Genomic DNA, 23790 nt, shown 5'->3' on the forward strand with positions numbered 1-23790 from the left:
TCCAAAATACAGGCTGAGTTGAGTATAATAAATAAATAAATGCAGATGTTCCCTAAGAACACCTTCACAGCGCCAGTTTAGCTTTGTGCTGTTCAAGTGTCCACATAAGTATCTGTCTTAACATGTGCAGAATTTTTTTTTTAAAAAGCAGAATTCTTACTGGTTTCTTGGTATATATCAAAATAACAGATTCAATTTGCTAACAATACCACAATTCCAGAATATTTTTGTAAAACAGAATTAAAATTGAGTACATAACTGTTACATCATTCATGATTATTTAAATTAGAGACTTTTATACTTTCCTAAAGATTTCTGAAAGTCCAATAAGTGAGTACATATGTTTATATACTTAGAGTACGTAAATCATGTCTGATAACCATGGTGCAAAATCCTGAACAGTATAGTTTACGAATCAATACAGAAATCTTATAAGTATAAGACAGATTATCAGAGTGTGACTGAATAGCTCAATTATGGAAATCTTTTAAAACTCCAAAAATTAACATGAAATTTAACCTCTTGTAATCTTCTAAGATCACACTGCTTTTAGAAAAATATTCAAAGTCATTGCTCAAAATAGTGTTAAGAAGATTCAAGGTCTTTATTTTGAAATTCCAAACATTGAGTTGGTTTCCTTAAAATGTATGAGATTCCTCACATTCCCATATCTTTCTGAGTAATGGTTTAAATATTTCCCCAAAACCTGATTACTCATTATCAAGGAGATCCAACTCTTGTGCCTGTATCTGGCATAATCCTAGGATGTATGTTTAGCTAGGGAGTGAAAATGCTATATTTCCCTCAAGCCTAAATTCCCCACTTATAAGGGTGTGGGGGGATTCTAACTCCTTTGGAAATAACAAGCATTCACATATGTTTTCACTTAAAGATAGAGTTTCCAAGGTGCAACAGCTGGGGAACCATCTGCAAGTTTAATGATATTCCAATAGCAAATACATGCCGGTAATGCAGAATGGAACCACAGAGTTCAGATTAGGTCAGAATTCGTTAGTAAAATCTTACTCCCATCATTAAGAAACGGATTATTCTTTAGTAACTTCTCTGAAAGTAATAATGTGGGAAGGATTTAATAGCACATATTCTGGAAGAGAAATAACTAAATTACCTACTTATGATGTAGTACATGCATACACATTTAATTCATGCATTGATTCATTCATCCAGCAGATATTTATTGATTGCACCATGAGAGACACCATAGTGAAGTAATAAGCCAGACAAAGTGCACTGTCTTTTCAGAATATTCTCCAAGCATGAACATTTTCTCACAGTCTGAGAAAGGACAGAGCCTGCATATAGACAGATTATCTCTGCTTTTATATTTATAACAACAGCAATATTTTTGTAGATGTCATCGTCATCTAACTTTTAGTTAATCAGAGAATGATCTTGGTGAGCCTGATCTATCCAGAATAGTTCTTAGATTAATATAGGTGTCTTCTCTTGACCTTAAGGCAACAAATTGCTGTGAAAAAGTGTTGTGTGACAGAACATCAGGCAACTTTCAGAAACTGAGAACCTCATTTCAAGCTATCATATGCACATCTGACAATGAGCAATTGTTGAATATGGGTACCCAATTAAGCCAGAGAAGACAATGTTGTTAATCTGCACTCACACTTTGGATCTACAGAAACTGGGAGTTTTATGTATTTTGAGAAGCATTTTGTTTTCAATTAGTAGAAAATAAATAATGAGACTATTTTGTAATTGTTAATAAATAAAAAATCTTTGTAATAAGTTGATGTGGGATTCCCCTCTGTATGCTGTGAATACCACTGGTGAATAAAGAGAACTGCTTTGTCCAGTTGATAGGGCAGAACTTAGGTAGGAGGGGAAAACTAAACTGAATGCTGGGAGAAAAGAGGAAGAGTCATTGAGAAGCCATGGAGCTACTGTGGGGACAGACATGCTAAAACCTTGCTGGTTGGCCATAAGCCTCAGTGTAAAATATAAAATAATGAAGATGGATTAATCCTAGAGGAGAATCTAGGCAACAATGAGGACCCTAAGAGAGACATACATAGATCTAATCTACATGGGAAATAGAAAAAGGCAAAATCTCCTGAGTAAATTGGAAGCGTGGGGACCTTGGTAGAGGGTCGAAGGGGAGGAGAGAAGCAGGGAGTGGAGCAGAGAAAAATGTAGAGCTCAATAAAATCAATAAAACGAGAATAAACATGGCAAGACTATGCAAAGTTGTTCAGTAGTAACAGTACTGACAGATCCTCTGTTTGCTATTTATCTTTGTTGTTTTGAGAGTGAAGCAACAAAGGAACAATATTAATTCAGAAAATCTAAACTGTTGATGGTGTAATAGCCCAATCAGTTTGTAAGGCAGCATTTTTTGGGATATGCAGAGAGTTCACTATTAAAACAGATGGTCAAACACAGGATGAGTTCAGTAGATGCGGGAGTAAAAAATAAAGTTCATGAATTTCTATCTTCCTTAAGTTGATTCCAAATGAACAATCAAGAAAAGTTTATAATTATCATAGAAAATGTATAATGAAGGTCATAATATTAATTAAAAAGGCTTAAGAAACATAGTTGCTTCTTTTATATGTAGCATGAAGTTTAGTTATAATATATTCACAATATGTAACTACATACAAGATTTAGAGTTTTAAATTATCCAACTGATTGAAAACACAAATGGTAAAATAACAACTGTTGGCTGGAAGAGAATAGAAAACTTCTAGGTACTGTGATTTTCTGTAAAGAACTTCAAATGGTTTCTAGAAGAAGAGCTAGATTTAGAATGAAGGTTATATACAGTCACTTGCTTTCTTGACATTTACCAATCTTAATTACTTCATAGTGGGCAGAGATGCAACTTTGAGCACTTTAAGTTTCATAGACCAACTGAAGCTTGAATTAGAAGTCAACAAAATCTAGGTAAGATAAATTACTTTATTAATTTTAAAACCTCAAAATTTATATGAAAAATTTCTATATTCATATTTGTTGGTATGTCATAGAAAAATTAACATGTCAGTCAATTGGATACAATTTCAATATTTCTGCAGAAACTATGATTACATGTAAAATTGATACTTTCTCTGCAAAATAGTGAAAATAGTTAAATTGTAAGTTGTTTTATTTACAGACATTTTTCTTTATTTCATGCATAATAGATGATAATTTCATTGTTTGATGAAGTCCATTTCTTTCTGTATTACCTTGCTAAAGCAAAACAGCATAGAGCAATGAGAACTCTGCTGTTTTTGATTTATGCCTGTATCCCTTGTGTTCAGTGTTCTAATAAAACAAAACAAGGGTATGAATTAGATGAAGTTATTGTGTGGTCTTTTCCTTCCTTCCTTTTTTCTTTTTTTCATTCATTCTTTCCTGACTTACATCATTTTTATCTTTCCTTTCTTTCCTCAAAACCCTCCCCAATACCTTTTCTTGCTCTCTTTCAAATTTATAGCCCAATTTAATTAACTATTCATATATATATGAACATTTTTCATAAATATATAAGTACAACCTTCTCAGTCTGTTCAAGGTTATTAATATGCATGTTTTCAGGCCTGATCATTTGGTTTGAATAACCAATTGGTGTGCCTTTCCCCAGAAGAGTGTTTTTTTTTTCACTTTCAGAATTACTTCTTTGTCTCTGGCTACCTTGATCCATATGCTTTTGTTGCACTCAACTTGAAAATCAGTTATAATTTTCTGATAGATATTAAAGGATAATGACAGCTTGTGTCGTATAGAGATAGAAATAAAGAATGACTACATTCTTTATTTCATTAGCTTTCTATTTAAATTACAGAACAAGAGGTGGAAAAATAAAACAGGCACACACTGTGACTCAGGAAATGAAATGACACAATCCACCCAAGGAGGAAGTTGTTCAAAGTTTGAAAGCTCAGGACTGGGTTTGCAGAACACAGTCTTCCTAAGCTGTGGCACAGCCACTGTTACAGAATCTGCTGTGCCTTGCTGTGCCCAATAGGCAATGTGGACTCTTAGAAGAGAGCGGATGGCGAAGCACAGGTGGGTTTCAATACTTTGATTAATAGAGTTCTTTGTCTTTGACCTGGGAGCCTCCTATATCCTCCAAGCCTCTATTTCACAGTGGCAAGCTCACTTCAAAACTTTTTTGGAGAGCAAAATCATATGTATTTGGTGGTGTCCTATTTTTCATCCTTTTGATATCTCTAAAGCTGTATGGAAATTGGGGTATTTATATAAAATATAAAGTCATTCACCTACACAGTTCACTAGTGCAAACCCAAATATTTTTAAACAGAATTATGAATGACTAATGCTTAAATGACCTTATATTTCTTTAAAAATTATTTATAACAAATATATGTATTGAACATGGATGGAGCTGAAGAACAGAATGTTTCCTTTTGTTCCATTTGCATGTTTGCATTTAGCAGTTCAGAAATAGATACCGAAAATGCAGAGGTGGTTAAATTTTCAGAGCTTGAGATGTGTATTATGAACACAGCTCTCTGAATGCATGACTTTTCCATGCTGAATTTAAATCTAATTTTCTGACTGCTGTAAAAATGACTATCACACACAGAAAAGTGAAGTAATCAAATTTATGCTATTCTCTGATAATAAATAAAGCATTGTTATAAATGTAAAGCCACAATGCTTCTACTTCTATTAAGGTTCCCCGGAAAATGCAATTCTTTAAAGTGAATTTATAGATCACCATTCACAATGAATACTTTTAAAGTCATTTCCAACTGCAAAAGGTATGAAAACAGAGGGGTGAAACTGCATACAGAACATATTTATTTACAAACAGCTAGTCCAGAAGGAAAATATATTGCCGCCATCACTAGATGTACTGCGGATACAGTTAAACAAGTTGGAACTGCATGTAACTTATATGGAGTGAATATTTCCAGGAAAAAAAATACTAAATAAGTAAGTACTGAAAAGCAAACTGTGCAGTAGATATTAGCAGAAAGGAAGACTAGAATCTCTAAATCGCTTGTTGGTTCTATCACAACTGTAAGACAAGGATATCAACGCTGAAACACTTGTGAAATTGTGGAGCATTTGTACCTAAGAGGAGATTCACTCAGGTTGTTATAGCAATTTGCATTTTATTTGAGAGCAAGACAACATAATAAAATAGAACTGGATATTATTACTTGACCAGGCAATGCAAAAAAGACATTTTAAGGGTCGAGTTATACTGTTCTGTTCGTAGAACAAACTGAAGAGGGTTGTGGGATATTCTTTCATTCCTTTAAAGTCATAGGGCCTCTTACTGAGTATAAAAGCAACCCACACTTAAAGGTATTTATAACATCTATTTTGGGAACAGCATATAAAATATTATACTATGAAAAGATTCAGTATCTGAATACATTTTGGATATATATGAATATAAATATATCTTTTATATATACAGACATTCATATAAATATGTAGGATATTTAATGAGTGCATGAGAACATGGTAAAACATACAATGGTATTGAAATAACTCTGAGTAATGGGGTAAAATATGGAGAAAGTCTTCTCAACTCAGATATCTTTATGATATGATCCCTAGTCTCTCAGCCACTATTTACAGCTTGTTTAGCTGGTACCAATATGCTCCTTGTTAAGAAATATGAGAGAATACATCAGCGCCTATAAAGCTGAAGATAAGTAGCATAAAATTTTACAAATATTGTGACCCTCTAAAAGTCATGCTAGATTTTTTTTTGCTCTTTGTGGAATAAATGCTATCATAGTTTTTGCAAATGTGTAATACTTTCTAACTAAAAATAAAGCTCCTTACTAGTATTTTATTCTTTATTCTAATTGTTTCACTTTGCTAGTTTTTTTCCATATCTTCTAAAAGCAGTTGAGGAGCAAGTTGGAAGATGGGAGACTTTAAGTTTCCCAGGAATAACGGTGAGCAGAGCCAACCTATTTGGTAGCAGCAAATAAAAGCGAATATGATATNATATAATAGTTTTTTAAATCTACTATGATGATATTTTGTTATTTTTAGTGGCATATGATCTTGCCCATTCTATTAATATATGAACCAGACAAATTTTACATATTAATTCAGAGGTAACTTTTAAGCCTTCTCAATATTACTTAAATTTTTACTTTTCATCCTAAAATGACATTATTTTATCACAATGTCTGCATACATATCTATTATAACATTCACCTTGAATTGAATTGTCTATAATGATACAAGTACTTAACCTCAGTTTTATTAAGAAAAAAATCAATGAACAGTTGCATCCCCAATTCTGTAGGATAACACCAGTGGCAGCCTTCACAATCTGCTTGTTTCTGTCTCCTGTGGATCTTGTGGATATTCATTCGCCTTCTCCCTCCCCCTGATCCATGTTATGTCCCAGATACTGATCCTAGCAGGCAACCCTCAATAATGAAAGAGCAACTTCTCCCAGGGCAACAAATAGGTTGATGTGGATGTCATTCCTCTCCTCCTGTTCTACCATATCCCGTCCACCTGTTTCATCCTCAGCTCTATAGCAGAAATCGTGGTGGAGTCACCCTTCCATCTCTGATGCCACCCCCAACGTCTCAAAGACCTTCTCCCTCCCACTTTCTGTCCTCAACTCATCTCATTATCCCAGCTTCCAACATCCGTAGACAAGAACATAGCAGCTGAACGTGCCAGGGAACATAGAGGTTCACAAAAATTCCCTACCAGGCACCACACAGCTATCACACTCTTCCAGTGTCCAGAGAGAAAGCAGAAAACAAGGACCAAAGCACTCCCCCGAGAGAGACTAAACCAGACACCATCACCCAGATCTGTAATCACTCCAAACACAGGCACTTACAAGGAAATGATCAACAACAGACAGGACACGATGTCTCCATTGGAATCCAGGGACACAATGGGCACAGAAAATTCAAACACAGCTGAAGCCCAAGAAAAACAACTAAAAAAGATCTAGTATAAAGAGAATGGAGTCCCTTAAAGAAGAAATGAATACATAAATTAATCCAGGAAAATACAAACAAGCAGCACAGAGAAATATATAAGGCTTTTCAAGACCTTAAGATGAAAGTAGAATTAATGAAAAAATAAAAACTGAAAATAATCTAGAAAGGAATTATGTGGGAATTAAAACAGGAATCCCATAGACAAATTTCACCAAGAGAAAACAAGAATCTCAGGACCCAACATTATGCTAGGGAAATAAAATACATCAAAGAAAATATTAAACATTAAATAAAATAATCAAAGAAAATATTAAGTCTAAAATACTCCTGACATAGACCATGCAAGAAATAAAAGATACTATTAAGAGACCAAATAAATTTAGCCATAGTAGAAACAGAGGAAGGAAAAGAAACTCATCTCACAGATCCAGGAAATATTTAAAAGATGTCATAAAAGAAAATTTTCCTAACCTAAAAAAGGAGATGCATATAAAGATACAAAAAACAAACATCACCAAATAAATTGGACTAGAAAATAAAATCTGCTTGTTACATATAATCAATACACTAAACATAAAGCAAAAAAGAATATTAAAAAAATGCAAGAAAAAAAACTAGTAACAAATATTCTAATAGTCCTATTAGAATTACATCTGAATTTTTAGTGGAGACTCTAAAAGCCAGAAAGGCCTAGACAGATTTGCTTCAGACTCTAAGAGACAACAGATGCCAGACCAGACTACCATACCCAATATAACATTCAATCACCACAGATAAAAGCAAATTTAAACCATATATATCTAAAAATCCAATCCTACAAAGGGTTCTAGAAGGAAAACTCTGACATTAGGAGGTTAACTATAGTCATAAAAACACAGAAAGTACATAATCGCAGGCCATCAAAAGAAGGGAAGCACACACACACAAATACACAAACACCACCAATAATAGCAACACCAACACCAAATCAAATAACTGGAATCAGCTAGCATTGGTGATTGACATCTCTCAATATCAATGTTTTTTATTCTTCAAAAAAAAAAATACAAACTAACAGAAAGAATGTGAAATCAGAACCCATCCTAAACATCAAAGATACATATTACCTCAGGGTAAAAGTCTGTAAAAAATATCCCAAGCAAATGGATCTAAGAAACAGGTTGATAAATCCATTTTGATATCTAAAAAAATTAGACTTCAAATCAAAACTAATAAGAAAAGATAGTAAAGGACATATATACGCATCAAAGAGAAAAATATCTAACAACATGACCTTTCAATTCTTATCATCTATATACAAAAGACAAGAGAAGCCACCCTTGTAAAGAGACTACTACGGATTCAGTTACACATTGATTCTCATACATTGACTGTGTGAGACTTCTATATAACTATAACCCACACTCAGCAACAGACAGATAATGAAGATAAAAACAAAAGTGAGAAATGCTAGAGCTAATGTATGTTAGAAACCAAACAGGACTTTGCAGAGCATTTCATCCAAACACAAAAATATGCCTTTTTTTTTTTTTGGACCACATTTAACTTTCTCCAAAATTGATCACATACTTAACCAAAAAGAAAGGCTCAAGAAGAAAACTGAAATAAAGCTTTATCTTCTCAGACCACCAGAGATTAAAGATGGGATATAAAGAGCTTACAGATTCAAGGAAAATGAACAACTTTCTGCTGAATGAAAAGGAGTAATGACAGAAATAAACAAGTTAAAGCCTCTAAAATGGAATGAAAATGAATACATCATCTCCAAGGTTATGGGCCATGAATAAATTGGTTCTAAGAGCCAATCAACTTCATAGCAGTAAATACCTACCCCTCCCACCAAAAAACTGGAGAGAGGCCATATTAGCAACTTAACAGCACACCTGAGACTTCTTTTAAAAGAAAAAGAAGAAGAAGAAGAAGAAGAAGAAGAAGAAGAAGAAGAAGAAGAAGAAGAAGAAGAAGAAGAAGAAGAAGAAGAAGAAGAAGAAGAAATTGCACCTAAGAAATCACACTGACAGTAGACGGTAAGAAATAATCTAACTTGAGAGTAAAAATGCAAACAAAGAACAATGAAAAGTAATCAGTTAATCAAAAAGTACTTTGAGAAAATCAGAGAAAGAATATTCAACTTAACAAAATCAGAACTGAGAAGGGGGAAGAAGAAGAAACATGGCAGAAAATCAGAGAATCATAAGGACATACTTTAAAAATACATATTCTGCATAGCTGGAAAAACTTAAAGAAGTGAACAGTTTTCTCAATATTTAAAAATTAATAAAGGTCAATAAAATCAGAAAATTAATATAACTAGATCTATGACACCTAGCAAAATAGATAAAGTCATTAAGGATCTCCCTCCAAAGAAATCAGGACCAGATAGTTTTATTGCAGAATTCTACCAGAATTTCAAGGAATTCCTGAAGAGATTTTGGATACAAGGGGCATACTTAAAAATAATAAAGATAGATTACAGCGAGCCCATTGCCAACACCAACTTAAATGGAGAGAAGTTCAAAACTAAGCTACTAAAATCAGGAATAAGATAAGGTTGTGCACTCTCAAGGTCATACCTGAAGACTTAGCTAGAACAAAAAGACAACTAGTAGAGATTAACTGAATGCAAATTGCAAAGGAAGAAGTCAAAGTATCTATTATTTAGAGATGATGTGAAAGTGTGCATGAGTGACTCTCAAACTTCCACCAGAGTACTTATGTGGCTGTTAAAACCTTTCAGCAAAGTAACTAGATTCAAAGAAAACTCACAGAATTTCTTAGTCCTCCCATACACAGAAGGCAAATAGAGTGAGAGAGAAATCAGGAAAGTACCATCTTTCAGCATAGCCTCAGATGATATAAACTATATTATGGTAACTCTAACAGATTAAGTGAAGGACTTGTGTGACGAAATCTTCTGTTGGGAAGTATTATTTTCAGGTGTGTGACTTTTTTATGCTGCATCTTGTTAATTGTGAAGTTGTGATTCTTCGCCTATCTAAAACACCTGATGGTCTTATCAAAGAAATGAATGGCCAATAGTGAGGCTGCAGAAAGGATAGGTGGGGCTAGGAGGCAGAGAGTATAAAAAGGAGAAGAAAGTTCTGTCGGTGCTCCTATGTGGGTCTCTGTCTCTGTCTCCTTTCATCGCCTGATGAAGGTTAATATTCAGCAGGATGCCTATATGTTTTTCTTTGGGTTCTCCTTCTTATTTAGCTTCTCTAGGATCGCGAATTATAGGCTCAATGTCCTTTATTTATGGCTAGAAACCAAATATGAGTGAGTACATCCCATGTTCCTCTTTTTGGGTCTGGCTTACCTCACTCAGGATAGTGTTTTCTATTTCCATCCATTTGTATGCAAAATTCAAGAAGTCCTTGTTTTTTACTGCTGAGTAGTACTCTAATATGTATATATTCCATACTTTCTTCATCCATTCTTCCATTGAAGGGCATCTAGGTTGTTTCCAGGTTCTGGCTATTACAAACAATGCTGCTATGAACATAGTAGAGCATATATGTCAGGTCCAAATCAGGAGCAGAAGGAGAGAGAGCATGAGCAAGGAACTCAGGACCGCGAGGGGTGCACCCACACACTGAGACAATGGGGATGTTCTATTGGGAACTCACCAAGGCCAGCTGGCCTGGGTCTGAAAAAGCCTGGGATAAAACCGGACTCACTGAACATAGCAGACAATGAGGACTACTGAGAACTCAAGAACAATGGCACTGGGATTTGATCCTACTACACAAACTGGCTTTGTGGGAGCCTAGGCAGTTTGGATGCTCACCTTACTAGACCTGGATGGAGGTGGGTGGTCCTTGGACTTCTTACAGGGCAGGGAAACTTGATTGCTCTTTGGGCTAACGAGGAAGGGGGACTTGATTGGTTTAGGGGGAGGGAAATGGGAGGCGGTGGCAGGGAAGAGTCAGAAATCTTTAATAAATAAATAAAAAATTAAAACAACAAAAAAAAGAAGAAAGAACACCAAGGACAAGAGAAGAAGGAGAGGGGGGCATCCGGGGCTAGTCTCCCAGGCACCTAGTCAGTCACCAAGCTATTCACGAAGTAAAGGAAAGATAGGTATATAGAAATAGAGAAAGATATAAGCCCAGAGTCAAAAGGTATTCAGGATAATTTAAGTTAAGGAAAGTTAGCAAAAAAGCAAGTCAATCTAAGGCTGGATATTCATAACTAAGAATAAGCTTTTTGTGTACTTTATTTGGGAGTTGCGTGACAGCCCCCCCCCAAAAAAAAAGTCAAACTGGTAAAACATCACGCAACCAACTTCAGAACTTTGAAGAACAAAATGAAGAAATATCAGAAGATGGAAATAATGCCTATGCACATGGATTGGTAGAATTAACATAGTAAAAATGGTTATTCTACCTAAAGCAACCTATAGCTTCAATACATTGAATTTTGATGCACCCTTCATCAAAATTCTAGCACAATTCTTCACAGGTATTTAAAGGACAATTCTCAACTTCATAAGGGAACACACAAAAGAATAATCCTGAACAATAAAAGAACTGCAGGAGGTCTCACCATTTCTAATCTCAAGCAACAGTACAAAAGCTATAGTAATGAAAATTGCATGGTATTGGCATAAAAGAGACATGTCAACCAAAGGAATCAAATTGAAGACTCAGACATGCACCCACACACCTATGATAAAAATGCACAATACATACAAAGAAGATAGCATCTTCAAAAATAGTGCTGGTCAAACTGAATGGCAGTTTGTTGAACAATGAAAATATATATGTATTGCATAAAACTCAACTCCAAATGGATTAAGGACCTCAACATAAATGGAGGTCCACTGAAAGTGATAGAAAAAATAATGTTAAATATTCTGAAAGAGAAGACTTTCTGAACAGAACACTAATAGCACAGACATTGAGATCAACAATTAATAAATTAGTGCCTCATGAAACTATAAGGCTTCTGTAAGGCAAAGGGCACTTTAATTTGGACAAAATGTTTGCCTACAGAATGAGAAAAAAATGTACCAGCTCTACATCAAAAGAGGACTAATATCCAAACTACATAAAGAACTCAAAAAACTTGATTTCCAAAACCCAAATAACCTAGTTAAGAGTGCCTTAGAAAGATGAGAATTGATCTACCTCAAGACCCATCTATATCGAGCTTTGTGATATACCCAAAGGACACTTTAGAGGTCCTATCACAAGGACACATGCTCTACCACGTTCATTTCGGTTTTTTTTTTCATAATAACAAGAAATTTTAAATAACCTACTTGTCCTTCAACAAAAGAATTGGTAAGGAAAATGTGGTAGATTTCAACAATGGACTACTGCCCAACTCTTATGAAACATGACGTCATGAAATTTTCAGGTAAATGGGTGGTATTAGGAAAAAAAATCCTAAGTGAAGTAACCTAAGCCCAGAAAGACAAATATAATATGCATTCCCTGATGTCTGGATATTTGTCATTAATTAAATAACCATTATGATAAATAAATGATAACTTAATAGAAATGTTAGGTACAGAGGTAGGAACTAGGGGAGGAATATTTGGATCTTCCTGGGAAAGAGAAATACAATACATTTTATAGGTGTTCTGCAAAGGGGGTAGAATATAACAGGAAGGAGTAGATGGGAAAGAGGAGGGGAGGACTTGAGGGAGGAAATGAGGGGCACTACAATAAGAATTGCAGGACATTTGAGGGATGGTATGGAAACAGTGCTGTGGAAATTTCCTACAATATATGAAGGAGGTCCTAATGAAGTCTCCAAATAATGAGGGAGCTATGACCTATCCTGGCCATCTCTTGTCATCAAATGAAGCTTACAGTAACAAGGCTGGATGTTATTGGCTGAAAGGGTACAATGCAAATCCCCAGACAACTCAGACTGTTGTCAAGACAATAGGTAACTCTAAACAAACTGACAGCAAGACCCTATTGCTGAAAACAACACCCCCACATCTCATTGAAGATGGAGAGATAGAGCTCATGCTTACATACAATCTTCCCCTGCCTGCTGTATTAATAAATAAAAAGCTATAAACTAAAAATAAGTATAACTTAAACATCAATTATCTAATAATATTAATATTAATAAAGTATGCCTTGGAACTGTAATAATCATGTTTTTAAATGCAGACATACTTTAAAATCTAACTTTTCAAACTAAGGTTTTTTTGAATAATACAATATAAAAGGATATCGGGAGCACCTTATTGTAAAAATATTATCCTTTTTATTGTAATTTTAGATGATTAATTTGTAAGCCAAACAGCCTAAAAAACATTCACCTATTTAAACATAAAAAGTGGGGTAGAACTAAATATAAACACCTGGTTTGTACAGCGTTTGTCTTGGCCCACGGTATTAGGCACATGTGTTTTGATTTATATCGTTCTCTAAAGATGGTCCTTAATCATCTTTTCAGTATCCAGATGTGGTACTGTCTTGGGAAGCTCATTCCCTATGCTTATGTTACTGATATGATTGAGGATGAACAATATGAAATTATGCTGTGATTGCTTCACAGTGTGTTGCAATGATGGATAATATACATAATTATTCATATTGCTTTCTTTCCGTTTAAGATACTATAATCTAATTATATTTTATAGATGTGTTTATACTGTCAAGTGAATGAATGCTTGATTTAACACTGACTCCTAGGATATAAAAATTCAGAACTTGACATTCATATGTAAAACTCGTTCTTGGTTTTTTCTAATTCTCATGTTATTTTCTTTTATTATCATTGGCCTAATTTGCATTGATGTTAATCTTTTACATACAATACATTTTCAGCGGTTTCAGCTACTTTTTAAAAATTAGCTATAAATTAAAGAACGTACTACGTGGCCTTAATTTTTAAAGTATGTTGATTACTTTGGTAATTACCACTCACAGAAAAAGTGGAAAATGAAGACTTCATTGCTCTAGTCATAGATGTTAATTCATGCAGAAAAATTAGACAAATAAACAAAACCTAAATTTACTTTAATGAAAATTCAGAATTTAAAACATTTAATAACCCCACTGTTAAAAGAATATTATTCACTTTTTGTGTCAGATGCAGAATTGGAGAAGCTTGGAAATGTGAGACAATAATTGAATTTTTACTTGTTATATGACTTTTATCGTGAAGGAAATGATGAAAATGTGTATGACCTTTGATAATTGTAAAATTTTCAAGTGACCATGTAACTTTAAAATCTATCTGGCTTTCTTTGGGGAGATAAAAGAAGCCTTGTCCTCTCTTAAGACTGGATGGGGTAGGAGGAGGGAAGTGGGAGGAGAGAGGAAGTGGGGAATTTGGATTGGTATTTTTTTTAAAGTAACAAAATTAAAAAAAAGAAGAACCCTGTATCAGAAAATTTTCACCCTCTTCACTTGAACTGATATTCATAAAATATTATTTTCGTCTTCATTGCTACAAAATACTTATTTTCACATTCCAGAGCATAATAAAGGGCTATATGTGGAGATTAAATGAATGGGGGAGTGAACAAAGTAGTGTTAAGGAGTTAAGAGCAATACTGAAATAGGAAAAGTTAAATGGTATAAAGTACAGGATAATTGGACAAGGTAGGACTAGAAATACAGAGAGGGTTAACAAACACCAACAACTTTTTAAAATGTCATTTAAAAACCTACTACCATAGAAGCTTTATTAAATACATTCATATATAAAACATAAATATATATATATGTGGATTTATAAAATCAACACACATATATAATCAGCACACACACATATGTTTGTGAAAGAGTGTATGCTGATTACAACCCAAATTATTTTCTAAGTTTGATGTATACATTTGCCACAAGTCTCATAATCCTGAATGGCAAGAGAAACTCACATTAGTAAACACTTCTTTCATTTCTTTATTTATATTTTAAGAACCTATATTTTCTCATTTTACATATCAATCCCAGTTCCCACTCCTTCCACCATCCTGCTTCTTCCACCTTCCCCCATCCCGTCTCATATCCACTCCTTAGAGAGGGTAAGGCTTCCCATAGTGACTCAACAAAGTCTAGCACATTGCTTTGAGGCACTTTTTCATCTCTTAAAGACAAAAATTTTCCTATAACAAATTTTAAAACATAAAGTTATAATGAAGAAAAACTGCTCCTGAATTAAGTGCCTAAAGAATATATTTACAATTTTAGTTAGAAACTTACTTTTGTGCTTCAATATTATTAACAGATGTTTGAATTATGATGCAGCTATTTTATGTTTTAAATAATAATTCCAGTTTTACCAGCCACATCTATTAAGTCGGTTTTATGGTTTTAAATATTACATTTCAGCATGCTTGAGTGGTTTTGTGTATTTGCATATTGCATATTGAATAAATGACATTCTTATTTTCTAGTGCTTTCTGAGATAGTTTCCCAGAGTTTGGACATAGAGCCATATAAATGCAATAAATCACATCCCATGAGTTGAATTACTATTTTTACAGCAAGATGTTTGCTGTAATTTACATATGGGAAGTATCTACCTAAAATTTTAGTCCTATTTCTCCTTCTCCAGCTCTCATTTTTCATGACTAATATAAATTCTGCATTTTGGTCTTAAATTTTTGTCTAGAATTACTTAAGATTTCTGGCAGGAAAATAGTGCGCGCAGCAGAGCAGTCTGCTGTGGTTTCTCCATTAATTATTTTCTTATCAACTTTGGGGTGAACGATACTTCTATATCTAAATAAGACATGGAAAGCTTCCCCACTCGTAATTACTACCTGAAATTTATCTCACTTGGTCAGTGTGCCGACTTCCTGATAAGCCTTTTACATATCTGTGCTGTCAAATGTTTTGTGAGAGTCACATTGTACCAGTTGACCGTATCACAACTGCGTCCCTGATGTCACACCTTTCCCGACAGGATGGCACCTATCAGATCCAAGCCTTCTCCCTCAGTCTTTTATGTGCACAGACCCTTTGCCTGAGCACTGCATTTCCTGGACTTCTATATGAATACCTTAGACATGCACATGACACCATAACAATTATTATTAACAATTATCTAGTTAATACAAAATTCATAAATTCCCAATACAAACTAAAGTTATCTATGGCTCATTAATTATGTATTAAAACACTGATCCCTCTATAACAAAGGGCAGGGTTCAGATGAAGCACTGTAATTCAAGAGGAACTTTTGTTGTCATATTTGGAGTACATGACTCTAAATGCTTCTCTGAATGCAGAACACCGTTCGGAGAACTTTCAATATAAAGGTCTGTATTCATTTACCATTGCTGAATCTGCTCTTAATGTGTTCAAAGTATCGGGTGCATTGGGCGGAGAACATAAGCTGCGTGAAAGCTCATTTGGAATGAACATCCCAGAAGTGTCTGTCAAAGGAAAGGGGTGCAAATATTCAAGTGCTCCAGGTGTGAGCACAAGCATTAAGTTTTAGTTTCGAGATGGTTTTGCTTAGCAGGCAGTTTGCTGCCTTTTTCAAATACTCGCAGATGTGGCTGATGAAGTCGCTCCTGGTTTTCAACATAATAACCCTTGCTCCATGCCCTCTAGGTTGATATGACATTTGTTTCTTTCTTAATTAAACTATCATTGCTAGGAAGCAGCAAAGAACGTTCAAAGTAAAGGTTTCATCAAGGAAAGAGCCTGTGTAAGCGCCATGGGAAGCAATGAGCAGAACATTACAGAATTATTAGCCCCCTGTACAGTTATAAATTAAAGAATCAGTATGCTATTGAGTGACAAAGAGCAGGAAAGGAGGTGTAGACTAAGCCATGTTCAATATTCCCTTTTGAACAGAATCACAGTGGAACACTCTGGAAACACACTGGTCTTCTATACTTTAAATTTGAACCAAAGTGTTGGCTAGTGAGAGATAAAGCTGAGTATGGAAAATTAGATCATGTGCTCTGTGAAGTACGACATAGAGACTGTGCTTAGCCAGTGAATATTAGTAACACATGAGAACTACTTTTGAGGCCCGAAAGGAAATTTTGTACTTTCTATATGAATTATTACTTCACTTAGAATGCACTTGCTCTATATAGTTTATACTTTTAGTAATCCTTTCAAAATCCTTCACTTAAATATCTGTCCCTAGATTAACTTCCATCTTCTCAACTAGGAGACACTAATGCATCCTTCATCAAGGTGCCCAACCATTATAAGATCCAACCATTAAATCAATTATCACACATTATTGTAATTGCTTGATTACATTACAAATCTGCCCCTTTGGACCATGGGCTCTTAAGGTCAGAAGTTGTTTCTTAATTAATCTTTGGTTCCTTAGCATATAAAATACTGCTATTCACACGGTAGGATTTAATGACTACATTTGAACGAGTAAACGCACTCATTAGTTTTGGTAGTCAGGAGAAGAAAAGGTGAGCCTGGGAGACTGAAGTTCAGCAGGCAGCATTTCCCGACACAGAGAATGCCCCTTTTTAATAAATTAGGCTGCAGAGGGTTTGGTGAAAGTCAAACCAATATGCCTGCTGGATCTTGGGAAGCAGGAGAAAACAGGAGAGTTGTATACTCAGGCAAATAATAATTGAACCTTGGGATAAAAAGCTAATAACAAAAGGAGGGAAGTATTGGCTCTAGTATTAGCCAGGATGGATAGAGAGATACTTGCTTTCCCGTTTGCTGTCTTCTAACTGTATGTCTCTTCTTAAGCAGACGATAGAGATGAAAAGAGATGTGGGCTAATTGTGCTCGATGCACATATTTTAGTGCACACAATAACTGTAATGTGTTCAAGGGTATAATCACACCTGCTTACCTAGCAAGTTCCTGGAGGAGACCCAAGTGACTTATAAAACCATTTAATATTAATTTAATTGTGATTTTTATATTTCTACCTATATCGTCATCATTTTTACCAAATCAGCCATTCCCAAGTTCACAAACGATCTTTGTATCATGAAGGATCTAATCACTAAGTGGGATTTAGTATTTAGTAATGAGTATTGAGACCACAGTAACATCTTTTAACTCCAAACTCTATTATCTGATTTGAAATGGACAAGGAGTCCCCAATCGGAGATAAATATTAAATACTGTTGATGTTGATCCTTTGTGAACATTTAAAATATTTCTTGTTTCTAATTAAAGTCCCAAAAAAACACTGACTTTTAAATGTTCATAAAATAATTTTAGTGAATTATTTGTATGCTTCTGTAGAATACACTATATATATATGCCTTTTCAAAGTTCCACATATGACTTCATTTCTGCTCACTATGTGATAAATTATCCTATGGTAAGTGTAAATTAATTATTTGTAGTTCCAAAGTATGATGCTAGGACTTTGGAAGATATATATATATATATATATATAGAGAGAGAGAGAGAGAGAGAGAGAGAGAGAGAGAGAGAGAGAGAGAGAGAGAGAGAGAGAGTGTGTGTGTGTTTCAAACCTGGCTTCCCTACTAACTTTCTTAAATACTGAGACATTTATGCATTGGCATTCTCATATGTCTGCAAATCTTTTGAACACATTCCAACTGACCTTTGTGTTAGACTATCATTACACAGACATCTGTTTATAAAACAGTCTAATGTCTTCCCACAGAGCTGAGGACAAAATTTGCTTATAGCCTTGCAAGAGAGAGATAATGGCTCCCCAGAGATCAAGTGAGGGCACACTGCTACACATGGCCATGAACAGTTCTCATTCATACTGAGAAGGCTTTTTTCCTAGTATGTGAGAGGATGTTTCTCACCTTTCTTTGTATCATGCTATAGAAGTGGAAATTGGTGTTTTTAAATCATACATATTGCAAAATTTTGATATTTTAAATCTTGGTTTTACTGTTCATTTAAAAAACTGTCATTTATTTTTAACCTAAGAATAGCATTGCTTTTGTGTCATTGATAAGACTGAAAAAGAAAACTTTTCAACCAAAATCTTAGACCTTCATAATTCCTACACTTGTTATTTAAGTAATCTTGACTTTTTATATCTGGAGTTAATTTTCTGTTTTTTTTTTTCTTAACAGATACAATGCTTCTGAATTCTTTGTCTGTTTGAAGTGTTTGGCACAAAACTAACTATAATCTTCGCAGTAGCAGAAGCATCAGCAGAGGCAGCAGACAGCAATACTAGGGAACCACAAACACAGAGACCAGCTTGGGAAGAATCTGGACATGTACCACACACAACAATAAACAGCAAGTAGAGGCAGAAATATTTAGCATTGCTACAACTACAGCAGTTTAAAAAGAACTTTTTAAAAAAAATGAGTCATCTCATTGGCTAGAAGGACAACTGAATTCAAGTTTTTGTATGCTATACCTGAGACCAATCACATACTGATTGAGACAGCTGGCAAAAGAAGTTAGTTCTGTCTGGGTTATAAACACAAATATTTAAAAGGTAGTTTAATGATCACATGAGTCCATTTGGAAAAAAGCAATAGCAGCAGCTTCCCTGTTTGAGTCCATGAATTCCATATTATGGGCTTTTTACAAGATTTTCAGTACCAGTCGTGAGTTTTCTTTTTGGGTCAGAATTAAAAATCCACTCAGAAAACTATTAGGTATATCCAAAAGGATCATACCACTATTGTAATAGTCTATACAGTTTGCCTGATTTGTAAGTTGTATACTTGATATGGTCTTAGTCAACTACTGAGAATAAGTGCTGTTGGTTTGCAGCTCTGTACCAGACATTTTTGTCAAGAAATCAAAGGAAACATCATAAGGGAAGACAGAAGAACATAAAAGCAGGAAGATGGGGAAGGGCACCATGGAACACTGTTTCATTGGTACGATATTGCTATTTAGCTCATGAACTCATAACTGCTTTAGCTACCGGCACAAGATCAAGCCTGATCACACTTTGTAACAGGTGGGAGAGGACTTCACAGGGCTTGCTTGCTCCTGAGAAGATACTGGCAGTTAGTGGTTGGTATAGGAAAGAAAGGATCTTCTTTAGCTTTGAAGTTACTGAATATGTTTCCCATGTTCTGGTAAATAACGTCTACAACCTAATTAATGATAATTAAACTTGGTAGGCTTCATATATAACACATAAAAAAACACTTGAAACTAGAAGGAGGCCATTGGGGAAAAATAAAGACTTTTGTGAAGGGATAGAAAAGATAGAGGAGTGGGGTTGAACAGGATAAAATTAAATTGATATACATATATGAAAATATATAAAAAGTGAGAAGCTATTCGTGGTTGACTTCATTGGTTAACGTGCTACTCAACTGCATCCTCTTGTTTGACAAAAACTGTTTGATATGTGTGGTCGCACATTCCTAGCTTCAACTCAGTGAGGAATAAGAGAAACATATCTCAACAGATTGATGAAATACAACACAGCAAGAAAGAAAGTCCAGACTAACAATGTTGAGCTCTAGAACTTCTGTGGCCATGGCTCAATATAGAACATAGCTTATGAACGACAAAATCCATTTTTCCTTCATAAAATACAAACTTTATACCATCAATATATAACTATAAAGTAATATTTTCACAATAATCCTATGCTAAATTTGTGAGATTTTGAGAAGAATCAATGATATAGACAATATTTCTCAATTAATGTTTCAATGATTCTTCTCAAATTATTTGTTTATAATGATCATGAATGCTCATGCAAGAAACTCTGATTTTTAAACAATATAAACTCTGTATGTTTTCTAATGCAAATTTAAAAATATGTATGCCTGCCTTGTATTGTAAATGCCCAAATATCTTTATAAATACAAGTATTTTCATCTCGGTTAAAAATACTATGTTGTAGCAAATATTAAGTATGTTTGGATATTACTATTCAATACCTAATATAAATAAATAGAAGAAGGAAGATAGAGAGAGCTACATTATACAGATGGATAATATGTAGATGATAAATAGTTATGCTTAATAGTTTATTACTTTTAAAATGTTTCATTATATTAAACAAATATTCAAACAAATTTTGAATATATGTGTATGTGTTATTTTTACCTCTGCAGATGGGAACAGGGAAATCCCAGGAAGCTGTATTAACTGAGTTGGCTATACAGGTGAGTTGAGGATGGCCATCAAGGATATAACCAGTCACACAGCTATAACGAATCTTGTCCCCAACATCAAACCTTGTACCATACAGTACTCCTTTGGGTGGAACCCCTGGATTTCCACAGGAGCTACTCTGCAATTCTGTAACACAGAAGGAAAAAAAGGAGAACTTAGAGTTACTTAAATGTATTTTAATCTTTTATGATCATAAAAGTACATCAAAATGTGATTATCATTTTCCTGTGGAGAAAAGTGGGACTGAAAATTTTGCATGTTCTCTTTCAGTTCAGGGAAGAATTACCGCGAGAATGCTAATAAATTTTGTTGCTTTACAAATGTCCTTATTTTTCTATAAAATTTTAGTTGTCTTACATTATTTAGTTTTCATACCAGGATTTGCAATTACCATAATATTATAGATTTTCTAGAGCTGAGATCAACACAACTTATATGGTATCTTCAAAGCAATGTTTGAATGATGGAGAAGATGTGTGCTTCTACTTATGCTAAACTACAAACCTCTACCTAGAAAACATGTACATTTTGAGTAAACTTATTTTTATTTAAATAATTAAAATATACTGAGTAGAAAAATGAATATATATTTAATGTAAGAAACTTGATTAATATTAAACTCATTTATTTAGTTTGATCTTGATATTTGATAATAACGATAGTAACAAATGCAGAACATNGTATATGAATATATTAAAATTACTACTGTCATATTAAATTTGCATTGTAAACATTAATCAAGCTAAAATTAATCAATGAATGAAAAGGTAATATTCCAAATTTAATCATTAATTTAGTTACTTGTGCTATACAAATGTTAATTTCCCAGAAGGGATAATTTATTGTATTTTAGAGGCAGTTAAATATTAGGTGAGATAATTAAAAGTATAAAGAATTAATATTCTTTTCAAATTTCAAGAAGCTGATAATAAAAGTGAATCCTGTTCCCTTTTTATCCTGTTACTATTCCATGTGTGGCATTAATAAGTTCTTGATAAAACCATTATGTCAATCAAATTTATTATAAACTGCAATTACCTTGAAGTTATCAAAATATATAATCATGTATAATAATAGCTAAAACTTGACAAAAATGGAATTATTTACAGACATGGGTTTTTAACTCGCTATAGCTAGCTTCTAATAATTTTGATAATTTCTTTATGTTTTTGTTTTGTTTTGCTATGTTCTATGAATGCACTCACTTTGTTTTGTGTGTGCGCGTATCCGTGTGTATGAGTGTGTGTGTGTGTGTGTGTGTGATAGTGTGTGTTGTGAATATGCAAGTGCATTTACGAATGAACATGAGTGTTCATGGGGAGCCCAAAGCGGGTGGTGGCCAAAGCAGAATTGGGAATTTCCCCTACTATTCCTTTTCTTGTTGCTTTGAAACATTCTCTCAGTGAAATTGAATCTCATCTTTGACGAAGCTTTCTCACCAGTGAATGGATTCAGTGGCACAGGCAATCGTGTCACAGTGTTTACAAGGGATTCAATCTTGAGCATTCCTGCTTTTACTCACTATTCCAGCCTCCCTTGTTAATGTTGTGTTTCCAAAGTTGGTAATGCTAATGGAAAGACTCACTGTTTGAGGTCACTGTATTTGATTAAAGAATGAAATAAGAATGATGATCTCTGAAATAATGACTTGTTTTGGAGGTAAAATATCTGCTGCTATAGTTATTTTACAATTATTTTATAATAGTTATTTTAGATTCCACAAATATGGAAAATTAATGGACTTGGCTAACATTAACTGCATATCAAGGTTTGTGAAAATAGTATGTCATCATCATAAATTTATACTTGAAAAATATGTAAAATATCACTATTCAAAGGTATTTATCCCTAAAAATTTAATTTATTCCCTCATATTTTTTTAACATTTTGTTAACAATTCTTTAAAGACATAGTCTTTATGAGGAATTCTAGAAATCTTTAAAACAAATTTATTGTCTTTGGATTTGGACAATTAAAAAATATTCAGATCAAAGAGATGGTTCAGTGCTTTAGAATGTTTGCCACATAAACATGGGGAGGATCTTTGTCCCTACACCCATGTAAATATCAAGATGTATCCACAGATCTCTTTAGATCCAGAGTTGGTTGTGGTAATGGAGAATACAAGACAATCTATGGATTCCTGGCTTCCAGCCCAGCCAAAATATTGCAAGCTCCAAACTGAGAGTGAGAGGCAGACTCAAGAAAAGAGAGAAGAAAAATGGAGATAAACTTAATGTGTCTCTCTGACCTTCACTCACGTACACACATATATGTGGTTTGTGCGTGTGTGTGTGTGTGTGTGTGTGTGTGTACATGCAATCACATCTCACACACATTGAGCGGCAGAATATTTTTAAATGTTTCATTTTCTGTAACAGTCATATCAATGATACTTGTTGGAATTGATGCTCAGGTTAATAAGTTTTGATAAATGGAATTAAGAACTCAATCCTTTGAGTAGAGTAACAAAGGAATACTTTTAATGAAACTACTACTTTTGATCTTATTCTCAATGCTTTCTCTCCCATACACACTTTAAAAATAATTAAGGTCAGGACTTCAATTATCATAAAGTTATATATCTGGGAGAAAAAGGCATTTCCACATGCTTTCACAGGAATTGTTTTGGGAGGGAAAGAAGAGTGAAGATAACAAAGTTACTTATGGCTTGTGTGTTTAGTTTCAACTTATAATTAAATTAACAATTGAATATTACCTTGACAGAGAACTTAAAGGGAAATTAGGTCATATACTACAGATGAAGTGAATGAATAAGAGAAGAGTGATATCATCACAAATTACCTAACCTCTGTTCTTGTGACTGAATAATATCGATAGACTCATAAAAT

At 34.0% G+C, this 23790-nt stretch overlaps 1 protein-coding gene across 3 annotated transcripts in view; it reads right to left on the bottom strand.

Moving 5' to 3' along the window:
* The window catches only part of Csmd3 (CUB and Sushi multiple domains 3), a 930239-nt gene that overhangs the window by 704754 nt on the left and 201695 nt on the right, over positions 1-23790 (bottom strand). For all 3 annotated transcript variants that reach the window (XM_050162609.1, XM_050162600.1, XM_050162593.1), the window contains exon 4: positions 20870-21064. In XM_050162609.1, the coding sequence (XP_050018566.1) occupies positions 20870-21064 (195 nt within the window). The remainder of the gene's footprint in view (positions 1-20869; positions 21065-23790) is intronic.

Source organism: Alexandromys fortis, unplaced genomic scaffold (genome assembly GCF_014885135.2).
Source record: "Alexandromys fortis isolate MF-2015 unplaced genomic scaffold, M_Fortis_MF-2015_v1.1 scaffold_17, whole genome shotgun sequence".
NCBI classification, from domain to species: domain Eukaryota; kingdom Metazoa; phylum Chordata; class Mammalia; order Rodentia; family Cricetidae; genus Alexandromys; species Alexandromys fortis.